The sequence below is a fragment of the Chionomys nivalis genome, chromosome 10 (assembly GCF_950005125.1).
Source record: "Chionomys nivalis chromosome 10, mChiNiv1.1, whole genome shotgun sequence".
NCBI classification, from domain to species: domain Eukaryota; kingdom Metazoa; phylum Chordata; class Mammalia; order Rodentia; family Cricetidae; genus Chionomys; species Chionomys nivalis.
The window spans coordinates 56,778,960-56,798,611 of record NC_080095.1 but is presented as its reverse complement, the minus strand read 5'-3'; the positions used below and the strand labels follow the sequence as shown (position 1 = coordinate 56,798,611).

At 36.6% G+C, this 19,652-nt stretch overlaps 1 protein-coding gene across 1 annotated transcript in view; it reads right to left on the bottom strand.

Moving 5' to 3' along the window:
• The window catches only part of Mdga2 (MAM domain containing glycosylphosphatidylinositol anchor 2), a 713,503-nt gene that overhangs the window by 136,730 nt on the left and 557,121 nt on the right, over positions 1 to 19,652 (bottom strand). Inside the window, exon 8 of the mRNA XM_057782716.1 lies at positions 9,877 to 10,170. Within this exon, the coding sequence (XP_057638699.1) occupies positions 9,877 to 10,170 (294 nt within the window). The remainder of the gene's footprint in view (positions 1 to 9,876; positions 10,171 to 19,652) is intronic.

The window sequence follows — 19,652 nt, the reverse complement described above, 5'->3', positions numbered from 1 at the left end:
CACTAAAAGACCTGCTGTGATTCCTTGACAGATGAAATTGCAGAGAAAATGAGAAGGATGAAGTGAGAAAAAAGCTCTGATCTTGTCCTCCACATTGGAACTCCCTTCTGCAGGATCCTAGCACTGATGTCCTAATGACATGAGAAGGGTGGATTGTCAGCCATGACTCCTGTCGAAAACTGCTTCTGAGTGAGGACGCTGCTGATAGAGGGTGTCACAAAGCTTTGAACTTAGTGAAGTAACTCTTGTAACTGGCAGGCCTCTTCAAGGCCTCTGGAAATGGCGTCTATGCTGCGGGTCTAAGCATGTGGGCTCCTGGCGGAGGATGCTGCACCAGATTCCATCCCCTCTGCAGTTCTGTCTCCTCGGACAGGAGTCACCACCAGTGCAGTGGATCTTCATCTAGGGTTCTTGATTTCAATTCAGGAATATTTGACCATACATGGAGATGTGTTTTGTTGTCATGACATGGAAAGGGTTGCAGTCTCAAAATGTAAAGTTTGGAAATTAGGGATGCCTCAAAACCCTACAATTAGCAAACTAGGATCTCTCTTCCAACAACTAATTACAAGCTGGCAGGAAAAGTGCGTTAAGGGAAGTACTACAAAAATCTGCCACTTTTGCAGTATCCCTGACCCCCACTCAGAAGACTCAAGAATTCTTTCTCAAATCATGATGAAAAATATTCCTTTCCTCATGAGTGGCGTGCATGTCTTGAATCCCAGAGCTAAGGAGGCAGCAAACAAACAACCAACCCCAAACAACCAAAAGTTCTTTGTGGGTTTTTATTTATTTATTTTTATTTTATTTTTTATTTTATTTTGTTTTATTTTTGAGATAGGGTATCACTATGAAGTTCTGGCTGGCCTGGAACTCTTTATGTAGACAAGGTGCATCTTGAACTCTTAGAGACTTAATTGGTCATTTATCCTAAGTACTGAAATTAAAGGCATGTGCCACTATGCCTGATCCCCTATATTTTTAAGGGTTTTCTGGGAGATGGGGAATTATAAGGCCTGGTGGTAAATTGTCTGTTCTATTCTAGATTCCTGTGAGGTACTCTGAGGTTAAATTCAGTTCAAATAATCTTATGCTGGTCAAAGTAGTTATAGCTAAAAATGATTTTGGTATGTTAACCATAATTTGAAAAACAATGAGTACAATAAAATACGATCTAATATAGCATATATAAAACAAGATATCTACAGTTGGTATTAGATATTACAATGTGGGTTGGGTATATGGCTCAGTGGTTAAGAGCCCTTGTTCTTGTTGATGACCCAGGATCAGTTGCCAGCACCCACATAATTGCTCACATGTGGTTGAGTTAGAAGAGATTCAGCGCCCTCTTCTGACCCCATGGGCACAAGACACACATGTGGTGCACAAACGTACATGGCATCAAAATACTCATGCACACAAAGTAAAATGACCATATTTGCATTAAACAATGGACTGTCAATGAAGATTAAGATCCTAAGAAAATAGAGACTAAAATTCTATGTAGCCAGATCCCTTGAGAGATGGAGTTCTCTGTAAGAGTATCACCTGCCAGTGTTAGAATTTCCCAGCTTTCTCTCATAACAGGGTAGTTCTTTAAGTGCTCCTCTTTTGATTGATTTACTGTTCACTCATTGAGACACACACACACACACATTGCTGTTGTTGTTGCTCTTTTGCTTTTCTATTTTTACAGTGCTGGGATCAGTCATAAAGGTTTGTTTATAGGACATGTTCACTACTGTGATATATTTTAATGGTTTATTGTTACTATATTTTTATTTTATAAGGACTCTAAAAGTACTTAGTAATGCCTAAATTCTACATTTTGAAATAAAGATCTTTGATATATTATGATTGAATACAAACAAAAAGAAGTTTGATAATTATGTGTTTGTGCTCATTTATTTGAGAATTCATTTTCATGAAATGAAAAAGGGAGAAAGCTGGGACATTTCCCCAGAAAAAGAGCTGATAAATGTTCCAGTTCACAAGCACTCAGTTTCATGCCATACCTGAATGGCTCAGGTAAGGAAGCTTTGTAGATACGTGATGCTGTGATCACTGCTTGAATTTCTACACAATCGTGTTAGACAGAAGTACTTATATGACTGGGCTGATGAAACACAAATCTTGGCTGGGTTAAGCTGTGCATTTAATCATTCTTCTAAACCCAGCTTTTTCCTGTTCCAATTTTGTAAACATGCTTTAATAAAGCACTTTTAATAGATACACTTTCCCTAAGCAATCTCTGCCTGCATCTTCATTCAGACAGCAACAGAGGCTGAAGCAGAAAGGGAAACTGTGCTGATTTTCTTCCCAGGAGCCATAGGCTGGATGATCTCATATATTTCCAGGTGATGCTTAGTTTAAAGCACAAGCTTGCTGTCCTGTTTTGAGGATGTCTATAGAGAGGGAGAGCCCCTTATTGTTTTCATGGATAGTTTCTCAGGCATTCATTATCCCTTAGGTGGTTGTCAATTGTTCTATTCTCCAGAAGAATGAAGAAACTCAAAACAGGAGAATCAGAGGCCAGTTTAGCTATAGTAAATTAACTCGAAAAGTTTCCTGAAAATGTAATTTGCATACATGGGAACTTAAGTTTTCAAATATTTAGGAGTAAGAAAAATTCATAAATGGGTTAAGCACAATATGTATATTAATGTATAGGATATGTTGTCCCGAGATAATATTTCCATAAATTATTAATACAGAGTTTAAATTGAATGGTATCCTATAAGCTCAATTGTTTCCTTTTTGTAAACAAAAGGTCTTAGGGGCCAGGAGGAGGCCATGGACAGGCTGGGAGAAAATATAAATATTAATGTTTTCAAAATGTTAACATTGCCTCAGGGTTCAGTTGATTAATGCTTCCAATAACTACTGAAAACACGAAAGAGCTAATACAACCATTTGATCCAAACAAAGGAATGCTGTGTAAAAAATGTAGAGTTCTCGTTAACAACCATTAACATTAAGAGGGAAATGGGAGGTGGTGGCGGGGAGAAGGCAGAAATCTTTAATAAATAAATAAGTAAAAAAAAAATAAATGGACAATAAAACAAAAAAAAAAAACAGGAAAAAAAAGGAAAAAATGTGCACAAAATTTATTAATATTTTTTTAGGAAACCAGGAGCTTTTCTCAACCCACTTTCAGGCAGAGTACACTGTAAAGTGGGAAGAGAAAACAGAGGATGTATTATCAAAGAGAGCTTGTCTCTACACTGTTCTTTGGAATGGAAGGAAGTGTGTCACTGTGGGGGAGAGATCTGAGGTCTCCTATATACAAATTTTGCCTAGCTTTGCACATGCTCTCCTTCTGCTGACTGTGGATAAAGAGGTGGAACTCCCAGCTCTTTCTCCAGCACCATGTCTGCCCACATGATGCCATGCTTCCCACCATGATGAACTGTAAGCCAGTCTCAATTAAATGCTCTCCTTTATAAGACTTATTATGGCCATGGTTTCTCTTCACAGCAATAGAAACCCTATCTAAGCTAGTTTGAGACTGCAAACACTAATGAAAAATACAAATATTTCCCCTTGTTTGGAAACAAGAAGATTAATGACTAGAAAAGTGAAGACACTCACCAGGAAGCACATCTATTGTATAATGTAGGTTTGTAAAATCAAGACCCTGTGCTTATACATTTTTTTAAAATATTTTTATGGTTTATTTAACTTTATTTTTATGTGCATTGGTGTGAAGGTGTCAGATCCCCTGTAACTAGATCTTCAGACAGTTGTGAGTTGCCATGTGGGTGCTGGGAATTGAACCCAGGTCCTCTGGAAGAGCAGTCAGTGCTCTTAACCATTGAGCCATTTCTCCAGCCCCTGTGCTTATACATTTTAAAACCAAGTTAGAACATGTCATTCAGGCTTCTAATGCAGCCTTTTAATATTCATAAAGGTAATTTATGTTATGAATGGAAACTAAAAATCACAAGAAACAATTAACTTTATTGAAATAAGTGAGTTCATTGTAAACATTGTTCAGTTCATATATTATCTCTGTGCTGATCACATTAGCTCTATAGACAGAAATCCAGCAGTGTTCTGTGGCAGGCAACTGCCATAGCTACTCATCATCCATTTGATAAAATACCTTGACCAAACAACGCAAGGGAGGAATGCTTTGTTGTCGACTTTTTCTTTCTTTCTTTCTTTCTTTCTTTCTTTCTTTCTTTCTTTCTTTCTTTCTTTCTTTCTTTCTTTCTTTCATTTTTAACTCAGCATTCAAGGCTCCAGATTCCCCCTGATGGAAAAGGACTTAGACATACTTGAGGGATTTGAAGAATTTGTGTGAACAGGGAAAGGGAGCAACAGAATCCGAGGTAGAGGCAAAGAAATAATACCAGATTGCATTGTTCAGGAGACTGAGAATAAGTGACAGAGATTATTCTTAGAAAGTATACAGTACACAGACTGTGAAAGATACAGCTCTTCTAATTTTTCTATTGCTCTGTTTAGAAGTTAAGATACTATCCCTTCACTTACAAATCCACTGAACAGGAAAGCAATGAGTAATTGCAAAGAGACTGACTGAGCTGCAGGGATAGAAGCAGGGACTGTGGAAACATCACTAGAAAGGGACAGTTGGTGTGACACAGGCTGTGGAGTTGGAAGGTGGAAGTTTCTATAGATGTTGTCTTAGCAGGGGTTCCTATTAGAAACTGTACATGCTGTGAAGAGACATTATGACCACAGCAATTCTTATAATGGAAAGCATCTCATTGGAATGGCTTAATTTCAGAGCTCTAGTCCGTTATCATCACGGTGAGACACGGTAGCATGCAAGCAAACATGGTGCTGGAGAAGGAGCTGAGGACTCTACATAATGATCAGCAGGCAACAGCAAGTGAACTGACTCACTGGGCATGGCTTGACCATATGTGAGTCCTCAAAACCTGCCTCCACAGTGACATATTCCCACCAACGAGATCATATACCTACTCCACCAAGGCCTCATCTCCTAATAGTGCCAATTCTTTTGGGGGGCATTTTCTTTCAAACCACCACACACACCCAAGAATGAATTGACAGAGAAAGAACCCTGACAGTATCTGGGCAAGTAACAACAGGGAATGGTATTAGTTCACTGATCAGCTTCACATGAGGGTCAGGGAAAAGACAGTCTAACTACACAGTAAACACATGTAGGGGTCCTTTCACACCCCTTCAGAGCCTTCATCATGAGAAGTCTTAACTAGTTAGCAGGGTATTGAAAATAAGATCTGAGACTTGAGACAAGGTCTCTAAAGGAGGGATCTGGAAGGCATGCTGAAAACTTCCATTATTGAATTTAAAAGTCTTCCTTGGGAGGTGCAGACAAAAAAGAGGCACTCAGTCATCCCAAGAAGGAAGTGACTGAGGTTATATTATCTTTCATTTTATTTTTCCTTATTTTTATTTTCACTTATATTGCTGTACTTCAATTGTTTAGTTTTGTGTAGTTTTGTTTCAGCTCATAACTCATCATTTTGGCCTTTTATTCTCATCCTTTTTCTTATACAATAATAGTTACAAGTACTATTTTTATGCCTCTACAGTACATACATCCCTTCCTGTTCATGAAGTACTTCCAGTTTTCTCTTTTTCCAATTCCATCTTCATTTTGCCACTTAATTATTAATACCCTTAACTCTTAGGAATATAAACAATTTTTCAAATTTGAATTCTTTTTGTGTTATCTCTGAATCTTACTGGGGAGACAAAAAAAAAAACAGATGTTTTCTAGTGCAAGTTAACACCAATGGTACTTACTACTACAGTAGGACTTTATCCTAAATGGAAGCAGGGAATATTCATAAAATAAAAGACAACTCACCATGGAAAGACATATAATGACACAGAGTGAGTAAAAATAAAAAAGAGAACATACTAAACCTAACTAATATATAATCACCACCAAGAATGATAAAAAAAAATCCTGATCATGTCATAAGCTCACACATCTCCAAGTAAGGAAATGCAAAGGACCCTCTATGGAAACACTAAGATGTGGAAAAGGAAACAGAGAAGAGCACTAGACTATTCAAGGATCTGCAGTGTTGACGGTTGGCAGATTTAATATTGTAGGGACAGCGATTTACTGAAAGTTAGCCATAATTTCAAAACAATTCTGATCAAAGTGGCAGTGACCTTCTTCACAAAATTAGAGAACATAATCCTAAAACTCACATGGAAAGACAGTATCTTATAAATAACCAAAGGAGTGGAACCTAAGAAAATAGCAATGATGGATAAATTTCAATAATTGATCTCAAAGTACACTACACAATCTTAGTGACAAAGACAGCAAAACAAAAGAAAACATAAGCAAACAAAATAGAAAAGAGCTCCAAAATAAATGCACTCAACCACCGCTTGTTAAATTTTGATGAAAATGTCAAAAAGTTACAATAGAAAAAGGACATCTGCAATCAGAGATGGTGTGATGGTGAGAACACAGCATATCAACAGGTGAAATTAAACAAGGTTTATGACTCTTGCACTGCACAAAAGTCTGTTCAACTGCATCAAGGATATTAATTTAAAACCTGAAACACTAAAACTACTATGGGAAAATATAGGAGAATAATTTCAAGATATCAGGTTAGCAAGAGTTTTTTTTTTTTTTATAAAAGATTACAATAGCAAAGAAAATAATCTCTATAACTGACAAATGTTATGTGAAGTGTACAAGTTTCTCCATAGTAAACAATGAGCAATGAATAGAGACACTCTACAGAATGGAAGGAAGCCAATGTTTGCATAGGGGTGATAACTATAGCACATAAAAAAAAAAATGAAAGAATCAAACACTCAAAATTGAAATCTTCCCATCAGTATATGGGTTTTTCAATTGAAGCTCTCAGAAGACAAAATAAAATGGCCAGTAAGCATTTATAAACTTTTCAACATCACTAGATTTCAGAAAAATGTAACTTAAAACTATTCTATGATCCCATTTTACTTGGTCAGAAGGGTTATCAATAAAATTAAAAATTAGGCTGGACTTAGTGGTGTACACATTTAATACCAGCATTCAGGAGTCAGAGGTAGGAGGGTTTGAGGCCAACCTGGTCTACATAGCAAGTCCCAGGTTAGCCAGGCTACAGTATAAGACAAACCACAAACGTTTAAAAAAATCAAAAATAAAACAAAGCAAACAAAGAAACAATAACAAATGCTAAAGAAGATTGAGGAAACATAATCTGATGCAGCTATCATGGAAATTAGTATGCAGATTTCTCAATCTGAAAATAAAACTACCAAATGACCCACTATACTGTTTCCTGAAAGTATACCCAAAGGTCTCAATTTCAGTGTAACACATAAAAAGAAAAGAAAGAAAAAACTTTACATTTAGACACTTTATTGAAAGACTATTTGTTATTTAAGAAATAGAATTAGCCTAGACTATCATTAATGAATGAGTAAAAAAAATGTGGTATATATATATATGTGTGTGTGTATATATATATGTATATATACATATATATATATATACATTTTATTGGAAAAATAAAATTATGACATTTGGAGGAAATATTTGACGAAAATCATTGTGTTAAGCAAAATAATCCAGACTCAAAACAAAACAAAAACAACCAAATAATGTAAATTTCTCTCATATTCATATCCTAGACTTGATGTGTGTTTGTAGGTCATGACTTAGAAGAAGATGGTGAGAGGAGAAGAAATCTTAAGGAAGCAGTGGAGGAAGAAGAAAAACCTTAAAAAGAATATAACAGAGAACATCGGCACAAATGCAGAAAGAAGGTATTGGGAGGAGGAAAGAGACCAGCAAGAGAGGGATGGGGAGAGGAACAAAGATGACTAAAAAAAATCTGAATGAAAACATCATATTTAAGTCATTACTTGGTATGACAAGTTAGAAAGTACAGAAAACATTAATTAAGTTTCTATGTCTTAGAACTCAAGAGGCAGTAGAGCTCCCTGAGTTCAATGCCAGCACGATCCATGTAGCAAAACACTATCATGTCCTCAGATACTCCTGACACCTCAATTTCACCAGAAGTAGGAAGCATGTATGTATCTATATTTATATTTGTTTTCAAATTTAAACATATATTTATATACTTGTCAACTGGCATTCACATATATTTAGCAGCTTTAGTAATTAGCCATAGCATAAATACAGCATGCTTGGAATACATATGTGTAAAGAGTTTGTGGGCTAAGGAGGTGGCTCTGTGAGTGAAGTGTGTGCTGTGGTACAAGTCTGAGGATTTGAGATTGAATCCTCAGCGCCCATATAAATACCAGGTGTTCATCTGTGACCCCAGCGCCAGGTTGTCAGAGACAGGCTGACCCCTAGGCAGCCATTCTATGTAATTGGTGACCTTCATATTTAATGAGATTCTGTCTAAAAATTAACTGGAGAGTAACTGAAGAAGATACCCAAAGCCAATGTCAGGTTTACACAAGCATGCTCACACACGTGTCTGGCTAGTTGTGTGTAAATATGCCCACGTCTATATACCACCCACACATACATATAAATAAATAAAATTTAGCTTGTGATATATAATAATGGAATTTGCTATAAAAGATGCAATGAACAGAACATGTATGTACATGTGCATGTGTATGTTTGTACGGTAGAATAGTATTTTATATTTTATATCAATAATATTACATGTATCACAGTTATCAAAATTAGGCAAAACTATAATTTTATAATAAAAAAATTAAATTTTTTGCTATTTTAGTTTTGTCAAAGCAAGCCTTATGTAGACATGCAGTATATGTCCACAGACAGGGATGATGTTGCCTGAACATGAACTGATTTTCTCAGGAGTATTTAGAAAGTTGCCAGTTGCTTGTACTTAGCAAATTCTCAAACACATAATCAGATTCTTCAAAAAGAGTCGAAATCTTTGTAAAGAGACTCCTGAAACACAGTGCATCCTTGGCTGGACCTGGAAAGGCTGCTGGTGTTTGGCTTTCAGAGTTGACAGGGCATGGACCCAGAGCTCTGGGTGACGTCCTTAAGCCAGTACTCTGCTATCATTGCACCGTATACCTTTCTACTTACACCAATGGAGCTGAATTCTCCTCATGTCTATTGGTATCTTTTTGAATCACAGTCCTGTCACCATAGAAACAACAGCACAATTGTTCTCATTATCTGCTATTATAAGATCAAATTTTACAATCTTGTGCTGATTTTAGGCATTTTCTCAAAGTAAGCACTGCCAGTGATATTGCTCAGTTTTTATTAATTCTTAAATTTATTGATTTAATTGTTTTAAGAGCAAATATTAACCCCATAGTGTCTATAGTTCTTGTAAGAAATACAGCCACAATTTCAATAGAAGAAGTTCAAGAATTATTCTATTTAGCTCATAATTAAACACTTATGTGTGAGGTAATTTAGCAGAATTCAGCACCTAAGATCCTCACTAACTCTATTACTAGATAGCTGTACAACCTACTGTAACAACGTCATACATGCAAAAGTACCATTTCAAAGATCAGACATTCACATTTAGGCAAAGGGATTCTTTAAATAGATGGATGCAATAATTGCAAAAAAGAAATATGAAACTAAACAGCTTAGTAACCTGATTAACAGTTCCTTTCATCTCCATCTTGCTTTGTTTGTACTCAGATGGCATTTAGTCACTACAGTTGCTGATTCTCTAATCTTAAACATCATTATGATCATATTGTGTATATAAGAGACCTGTTTTCTAAAAGCTAAATAATACCCAGATAAATGGCAATTGTCATATATGTTGGACGCAATTGATTTTTTTTTATTTTGTACTTATTCAATGCCAAGAATCACCTCTTTATTCAAACCAAGGCGCTGTCATCTCCTCCCTTTCTCCCCCAGAGAAACCAAAGGGAAGGGAATTTACTCACACTGCACGATGAGCTGGACCAAGGCTTCTCTTGGCTTCACGTTGAATCCGTTGTACTGGCTGGTTTGACACTTGTACATCCCTGACATTTCCCTCGACACATTCACAATCCTCAGTGTCCCATCGTAACTCTCCATTTGCATTGTCCCATCAGGCATTGCGACTTCTTTATCGGCTCTAGACCAAAGGATGATTGGTTTAGGTTTCCCAGTTACTTGACACTGAAGTTCTATTGTATCTCCTTCTCTGGTGACCAAAGGTGATTTTTCCTGTGGAACAGTCAGATTGGGTGGAACTTGAAATGGGAAAAAGAAAATTTTTCAAGGTTAGTATAAACTTGTAAGACATATTCAGTCACAGAACATCATAAGGAAACAATTTGTGTTGGCTGAAGGAATTTGACAATGCAGGCGACATAAAATATAGGAACCACAGAAATAAGGGGAGGATGCTGTCACTTAAAATAATTGTACAACTTTCATTGTACATTTTAAAATAAAGACTTTATACATTCTCACAATAAGAAAAATATTACATTTGAAGGCAAATGGTCAATAAAAGAAAACTCTGCTCAATGTTTTGTCTTATTAGCCATTAACTGGGCCATCAGTCTTTGCTTTAAACAGAACAAGCAAGTTGATGCAAGTGTGGCCACCACATATAAACACAACTCTTTTCTAACAGTTAAGTCATTATCAGTCATATAGAAAATTGTCAAACCAACAGCAATGAGGTAGAAATATTTAATTCAGTTTTTAAATTATTTCATTTTACTCATATGAGCACGTGACAACAACACAGCACGGAGAACTAGTAGGAAAAAACGAACCCAAGATATAAAATTAGAAGTTTAAGAAATGGGACTAAGATTTATGGTCTATTTTCTCTCTGGTGAGAATTTAATAGAGCAGCTGACTAATGTCACATTCAGATAATCATTATATTCTCCCACATCTGTCTTTTAGAAATTTAAATTTTGTAAGATTCCAAATTATCATATTTTGAAGCAACATGGATACTTGGCAAGATATTACTACTATTTCTATAAAATTATTCTTGTGAAAGACAATCAGATCATCTTTCAATGTATATTGGCAGTATAGAATTCCTAAAGTGAATTTAATTTTTTATTGTACTGATCATACTTAGTGTGACATTGGAATGGTTTCACTGGATCATAGCTGACTAGGCTGGAGTATACTCATGTTAGGTTTTAAAGGAAAACATGAGTATTGTGGGAAATATAATGATTTTTCTTACAAACAATATCAGAAACAGTATTTCAGATCACATGAACATATTTGCATTAATAATGCAAATGTATTTGACTGAAATTAAATGGGTCTCTACAGCAAAGTGTCCACAATCATGAGCTATGCTCAATGTTAGAGATAGGGATGGATGGAAACATGATTCTGATTAATGCTGCAATTCTTTTGAAGGTGTTGCAGATTTTAGGTTAACTGGAAGATTTATTTTCCCATTAGAGATTACGAACCTTACTTTATTCCTGTTTCAGGATAGCAAAACAAACAAGTTCAAGGTATTTTTCAACTAATACTGATATGTAGATTTTTACTACATTTAGAGACATTAATTTAGAGATATTAATGAGATACCAAAATTATTTTGGCATTCAATTGTTTCACACATACATTCTTATTTTAATTTCTTCATTTACTACAAGTTATGAAAAAATAGTTATATGATACACATTACAGAATCTCACAAGTCAGATAATATGAACAATAATCATCATCTTCTTGAAGTATATATATATATATATTCATTACAGTTTATCTCAACAAAACTCATCTGAAAATGAAAACATTCATAAAAATGTAATTCTTAAATGATTTACTCAAATAATTTGTTTTGAAGATACTATTAGTAATTTATTACAAGAATTTTCTTTTTTAAGCTAACCACAAAAAAAAAATCATGCAATTCTAAGCCATGTATCTCAACAAAACAGATGGAACTTTAATACTTGTTTGCCTTTTCTGAGAGTAAATGAAATAGAATACAAAAATGATCTTGACATTTACCACATATGATGTCATTACTATGTGCCAAGCACAATTAGAGGTTTTACAATTGTGTTCCACTCCCTTATTAATTGTAAGGAGCAAATATTTAATGTCAAAACTCAGCCAAGGAGAAGCACTCAGTTTCAGGATGACAAAATCAATGACTGACCAGAAATGAAAACACTGACAATTTGACGTGATACTTTAGGGGGTCTAAGGAGTTGTAGTATATGCAAGTGAGCAGTGGGCTCCTTGCCCAGCATCCACCCTCACTAACCTCACAGGACGATGGACAAAATCCCTTTCAATTACTGCTCTTCGTCAGGAGGCCAGAATAAACACAAGTGACTTTATGATGTATATTTCACAAAATTCTTCCTTATGCTATATTTTCCTAACTAAAATTTACTGTATTAGAATTTTTTGAATACATATAAAAATAAATATAAGCTATATCAATCCAAGTGCACACTGCACTGGCTTAAGGACTTTGAATCTTTGTCAACATCTCTCTTGACCAAAAATATCTTATGATTTCCCTAAAGATCTATAAGCTTCCCTTTTTGGAAGACTAAAAGTTCTATATCCTAAAATTAGACACCAAACTCTGAATTGTTACTATCAGTTTTTCCATGGGAGATCATGTTTGTTACTCTTGACTTTTCTCATCTTTATATGATGAAAGTAGATATTCTAATCTCTTCCAACTTCTAGTCTACAAAGGAATCTATTTTTATATTCCAAGTGTTTTAAATCTTCAAACACAAATACCAATCATTTCTTAAATTAATAGTTTATCACCAACACATGCCATCTGCTAATTAAAATGATAGTTTTTCTAGTTTTCTCATATCCTCTTCCCTGCACTTCTAAGTACTATCTAATCCTAATGAGCATGTTTACATATGTGTGTGTATAATATATACAGCATATGCATTAAAATATCTTCCATACCTGCCTGTTTAATTATTTTATTGTAGAACTACTGGCAGACATCCCAGGAAAGTCATCATTTTGCTTTCCTGTGATAGTATCCTATACAGTGTCTCTATTTTGAGGGTTTCACTCTCCCAATTCTCCTGCTGCCCTGTTATTAGCTTTTTCACCACAAACACACATTTGTTCAGGTTACTATGAAGTCCAAAAACCTCCATGAGATTGCTCCCCAGAGCACTGTTTTAAGAAATTCCGAAAACAGTTCAATCATGGAACTGTCATGGTACAATATGATAAAGGCTTTTAAATGATGATGTCATTTTTCGATAAACATAGATAAAATGTCAGTATTGACAAGGAACAGCATGTTAGGGATCAGTGTGGATAACTGCAAGTGCTATTGTTGGGTGGAGCATGCTGCGGTGCGGTACAAACTCTATTTTATCCAAACAGGGTTTCTTCTCCCACCTCACCAGTTACTATAGGGGATGACAGCTCATCATGTGCTTCACAACCGTTACTGGTTTATTATCCATGTGTATTTTATAACAGCATATTCTACATGTCAAATTACAAATAAGAGCTTTCAGAACGAACACACACATACTTCATCGCAGTATTGTCAACATCCAGGAGACAATATTATACATAATAGAAATTCAGTAAAAAATTTTATATGTAACAAATAAATTGTGACAATGAGATAGCTAGGCAGTGACACAGGGAGGAACCAGAGAGTCAAGGATTGCAGGGGCTTCACATGACAAGAACAGTGGTTTTCCTTAAATATAGTTCTATTTTCAATTTTGTCTTGATACATTTTGTTTCAATTTTTACTCTTCCCCAATATATGTGAAACATTAGCATATCAAAGGTTCCATAGAAATGTGAAATATTAAAGCAATCTATATTCAGAATTCATTCAAAGAAATGTGTGTTTTTCATTGCTGTCCCTCTCAGTCCCTCCCCCAACTCACCTGTGATAGAAGGAGCCATTATGGGTTTAGGGAGAAACCTGGTGCTAGGGAAATTCCCAGAAATCCATGAGGAGGACCCCAATGAAGACTCCTAGCAATAGTGGAGAGGGTGCCTGAACCAGCCTTCTCCTCTAATCACATGGGTGACTACCCTAATTGTCATCACAGATCCTCCATCCTGTAACTAATGGAAGCAGATGCAGAGATCCACAGCCAAGAACCAGGTGGAACTCCAGGAGTTCAGCTGAAGAAGGAGGAGGAATTTATGAGCAAGGTAGGTCAAAGTCATGAGGAAGTAACCTACAGAGACAGCTGATCTCAGCTCCTGGGACCTGGGAACGATGGACTGACAGATGGATAGCCTGCATGGCACAAAACTGGGCCCTCTGCAGGCTGGTGACAGTTGCATGGTTTGGTCTTTTGTGGGACCCTTTGCAGTGGGACCAGGATCTATCCCTCGTGTATGAATTGGCTTTTTTGTGCCAATTTATTGTGATGGGGTGCCTTGCTCAGCCTTGATGCAGGGGTGAGGATCAAGCCTCAACTTGATGTCACTTTTTGGAAGCTCCCCATAGGAGGCCTTACCCTTTCTGAGAAGTGGATGATGGGTGTGAGATTGGGTAATGGGGAAGGGGGAGGAGGGGCGAGAGTGGGAACTGTGGTTGGTATGCAAAATGAATAAAAAAAGAAAAGTGTATTTTTCATGGTGTAAATGAAATCACTCCAGAGATGATGTTCTGAACAACAGAGTAACACCCATGTTCTACAGGTTTCGATGACCATAGTGATCTTGAACAATCAGTTATTTCTCATTTATTTCTCCACTGTTTAGAAGTAGGGGTGTTCTTGGGGTCTTCTAGCACTCTGCACATCCTACATGTTAAAACTGACTTCAAATAGTATTAAATTTTTTCTCAGCCACAGAGAAACCCTGTCTCGAAAAAACAAAAAAAAACAAAACAAAACAAAATTCTCTATGTATATGTGTAGGCAATGTCTATTCATTTGTGTTTCTCTGTACATGGGTTCACATTACTGTAAGAGTACATGTACAAGCTCACATGTATGTGTGTATGTGTGTGTGTATGAATGTGTGTATGAATTGTGTGTGTGTTTTTTGTGCAAGCCTGAGGCTGATAGCAGGTGTCTTTCTCAATCTTTCCCTACCCTTTGTATAAAGACAGAGGCACTTGAACCCAGAGCTGTCATCATACACACACCCTGGATTATGCAGGTATTAGGGACCCAAACTCTGTTGCCCATACTTACAAACCAGCACTCTCATGACTGAGCATTCCCCCTGCCTTAGATGTTACTACTTTCAACTTCTGGTGAGAATTTGCCCTTTTCTGTGGCCTGGAAATTCATTCTGCCTGGCTATGAGAAACAGGTGCCATTTGCCCCTGTTCCCAATCTTGGGATTCTGTTGAGCATTTCTCCCATGTTTGGGGGACAAGAAAGCCCTTTGAAGCCACTGTCTTGATGTTTTTATTGGTAAATTGTGCTGCCCATCCTAACAGCACATGAAATAACTGAGAAAGGAAAAAAGGAGAATCAGTGGAAAGCAGGATGGCAGAAAATTACAAATCTGGGACTAAATCAGATAATAGAAATAAACTGACATGAGTCATGAGCATTTTTAACAGCAACAGATAGAAAAATGATAAAAATATGTAGTTACTAACTCAGATAAGTAGAAATTGTGAAAAAGAAATAATGATTGGGCAGATTTATAATGTAGGTCTCGCCATTTAGAGGCATCTCAAAGTTAAAAAAGTTAAAAAATGATCTTGCATACTCTTTTTTGTGTTTTTTTTTTCATTTAAAATGTGTATAGAAAAAACAGCGCTCCAAGCTAATTTTATAATAGACAAAGGAGAAGCAATTTAAAGGCACATAATTAATTGCATTATGGATGTTTAAGATGGTTTTATGAATTATAATATTTATTGTTTCTCAATAAAAGTATATCAGGTAAAAGACAGCAGTCTTATGCACCTGCATCTTGTAAAACATATTTATTCAGAAGGTACTTGTTATAAAAAGTCTCTGAACATAGTTGAACAAATACTTTTGTAGTATGATAGGGCATCTCTTGGGTATATTCCCAAGAGTGGTATTGCTGGGTCCTGGGGTAGGTTGATCCCAAATTTCCTGAGAAACCGCCGCACTGCTTTCCATAGTGGTTGCACAAGTTTGCATTCCCACCAGCAATGGATGAGTGTACCCCTTACTCCACATCCTCTCCAGCAAAGGCTATCGTTGGTGGTTTTGATTTTAGCCATTCTGACAGGTGTAAGATGGTATCTCAAAGTTGTTTTGATTTGCATTTCCCTGATCGCTAAGGAGGCTGAGCATGACATTTTAGGGTTGGCAAGAGCCTTGACTCTAGAGGGGCTCCCAGCGGTCCAGAGAGATGTACCCAACTAGGTCCTTGGGCAGCTGAGGAGAGAGAGCCTGAAATGGCCCAATCCTATAGCCATACTAATGAATATCTTCATATCACCATAGAACCTTCATCTGGCGATGGATGGAGATAGAAATAGAGATCCACATTGGAGCAATGGACTGAGCTCCCAAGGTCCAAATGAGGAACAGAAGGAGGGAGAACATGAGCAAGGAAGTCAAGACCATGAGGGGGGGGGCACCCACCCACTGAGACGGTGGGGCTGATCTATTGGGAGCTCACCAAGGCCAGCTGGACTGGGACTGAATAAGCATGGGATAAAACCGGACTCTCTGAATATGGTGGACAATGAGGGCTGCTGAGAAGCCAAGAACAATGGCACTGAGTTTGACCCTACTGCATGTACTGGCTTTGTGGGAGCCTAGCCGGTTTGGATGCTCACCTTACTAGACCTGGATGGAGGAGGGAGGACCTTGAACTGCCCACAGGGCAGGTAACCCTGACTGCTCTTTGGACTGGAAAGGGAGATGGAAGGGAGTGGGGCTTGGGGAGTGGGAGGAGGGGGAGGGAAAAGGGAGGCAGGGAGGAGGCAGAAATTTTTAATAAAAAAAAAATTAATAAAAAAAAGTCTCTGAAAATAAAAATATAGGCATATTTTCTGATATGGTTCATACTGAAAGGCTATAGTGGGAGGAACTGGGAAGGTCTTGATCAAGACCTGTTTCTTCTTCCAAACATTAAAAACATCATCATCGGCCGGGCGGTGGTGGCACACGCCTTTAATCCCAGCACTCAGGAGGCAGAGGCATCCGGATCTCTGGGAGTTCGAGGCCAGCCTGGTCTACAAGAGCTAGTTCCGGCACAGGCACCAAAGCTACAGAGAAACTCTGTGACAAAGAAAAAAAAAATCATCAACAACAGAAAACAAAATAAAACAATAAAACCCACAACTCAAACAAATGGCTATCTAACAACATTTCTCTTATATCACAGACTGCAAATGAAACACAGTGACTGAAACAAAAGGGGAAATACTTTCCATGTTGTATTAGGGAGGAAATGGAAGGCATCAACTCTTCATCTTTACTTGGAAAACTTCATTATTCCAAACACGTAGGTCCATTTGAAGTCCCAGAAATAATAATAACGTGAAAAGAAATCAGATATGCTTGTGCACTTCCTGGCAGGTGCTGAACTTTAAAAGGAATATGAAGATGAAAGGAATACTTTATTTTTAAAATGCAGCACATAGAACTTTCTACAGTTGGCTATCCAGACTCATGTTATAAAGACTCCTGAAATAAATACACCACTAATTAATTTACACTTGAAGTTTTAGGAAAATTAGTTTATATTAGATGTGTATATTCTAGACTAGAAAGCATAATTGATACTAAAATAAAAGAAAACAACAAGAAAATAAGATTTCAAAGGAATAATGAGTTCCTTGAAGGGACCTCTAGAGGTAACAATTCAAGAAATGTCCTGATGTAAAGAAAAAAAGAAAGACCAAAAGTAAATTCTCAGCTGTAAATAATCAAAATGAGAGCTAGTGATTTAGTTCATGGAGAGCCCTTACCCAACATGCACAAAGCACTAAGCTATGTCTCTAGTATCACACACAAAGGCAATAATGAGATAAATTAATGAAATCATGTGACTGTGTGCATGTACGTTTCCTTTTTAAAAACAATAGAAAGTTTTATAAACAGTGAAAGTATCACTTTTTCAGTATTTATATTTTTTTACGTCTAATTACATACTCATGTTATGTTGGTGCTGGTGCCTGAGTAGATCAGAAGAGAGCGATGAATCCTCCGTAGCAAGAGTTACAAAGCTGTACTAAGAGGCAGAGTGGGTGCAGGGACAGAATTTTGATCATCTCTAAGACCAGTGTTTGCTCTGAGCTACCACCTATGTTTAAAAATTATGTCGTATTTGATATGAGTCTCATATCTGACTTAGACTATGAAGGGAACAACATCCTATTTCAAGCAACAGTTATTGACGGATTTAATCTTGCATTGATGTGGCTCAAAGTTCAGACCCTACACTTTTTAGAAGATAGATATTCTATCACAGGGAGCTTTTTGATATTCATGCTATTTTACACTCAATCTTTTCATTGTTACTGTATTCTGGAATATATATATATATATATATATATACACACACACACACACACACACACACAGAGGGAGGGAGAGAGATACACACTCAGTATTGGGGTTTGATGAATCACAGACATTGCATGTAGGATGAAATATTGTGCCTTTACATTAATTGTAAATTGGATGTTAGTAATGACATAGTATTTTTGGCTGTGGGGTAATAAAAAGAAGCTGTTGGGTAAGTACCACCATCTGCACATATACTATAAACCTACTTGGTCCTCTTCCATTCAAAATAGTACATTCTACATAGGTCATAAATATGTTATTGCCATAACACCTACTTGAATATAACTTTTCTATAGGATTGAAAAATTCTGATCGCCTCTCACTTTACAGCACACACTAAAAAATCACTAAGATTATGAAAATTTGCTTTAATATACCAAAGCTATAAGAACACAGGATTAATGATCACTTGGGGGAGAGAGAGTCACACATACGTTCAACACATATCAGAGCAATTCGAATTCAAAATAATTCCAGTCTAAGTCCTGGCAGTAATTTTTAAAATAATAACTTTGGCTCACTTTCAGCATGGTAAATACATGCTGGAATATAGTAACCTTCATGCCCTGTGACTTTTTAAGGTGCTTCAGAGGTGTTTAGTAAAGTCCTGGTTGACATATAGTCCTAAATCAAAGTTACTAGACAACCAAAGAAGGAAAACTACTACTGAATAATTATTATCTAATGATTAAAAAATATTGAAAACAGTGGATTTATATTATATATATTATTATATTAGTAGTAATATTACTACTCTGATTTGGTCACAACAATGATACAATGAAGCAAAAATAATCCATTGAAGTGAGGAAGAAAGCACTTGTTAGTTTTGAGTGATTTGCCTATTCTATGACTTTCTTCATCTAGCAGCCAATAAAAGGCTAGTCTGATCTACATAAGAGTGCTCATGTGGTTCTCTCTTTCCAAACTTGCATCAGTTACAGTCCTGTTCACATATGAACAAGCACTTATTTATAACATGTCTTCACACCAGATGGCGTGCCCACTGTTCCTGTGATAGGAATTAGAATAAATACATCCCTTGCCCTACTCTGTAAATAAAATGTGCCTTTTGTTTGTGCACTGGCACATACTTTTCAGCATCTCACCTTAATAAATTAGGAGATGCTAACCATAGAACGTTGATAGTGTTTTACAGATCTCAGGACAGAGCAGAAAGAAAGCAAGTACACGGAAGGTTAAAATACCCCGGGATCTACTTCTGAAATTCTAAGGAGAAGGTTAAA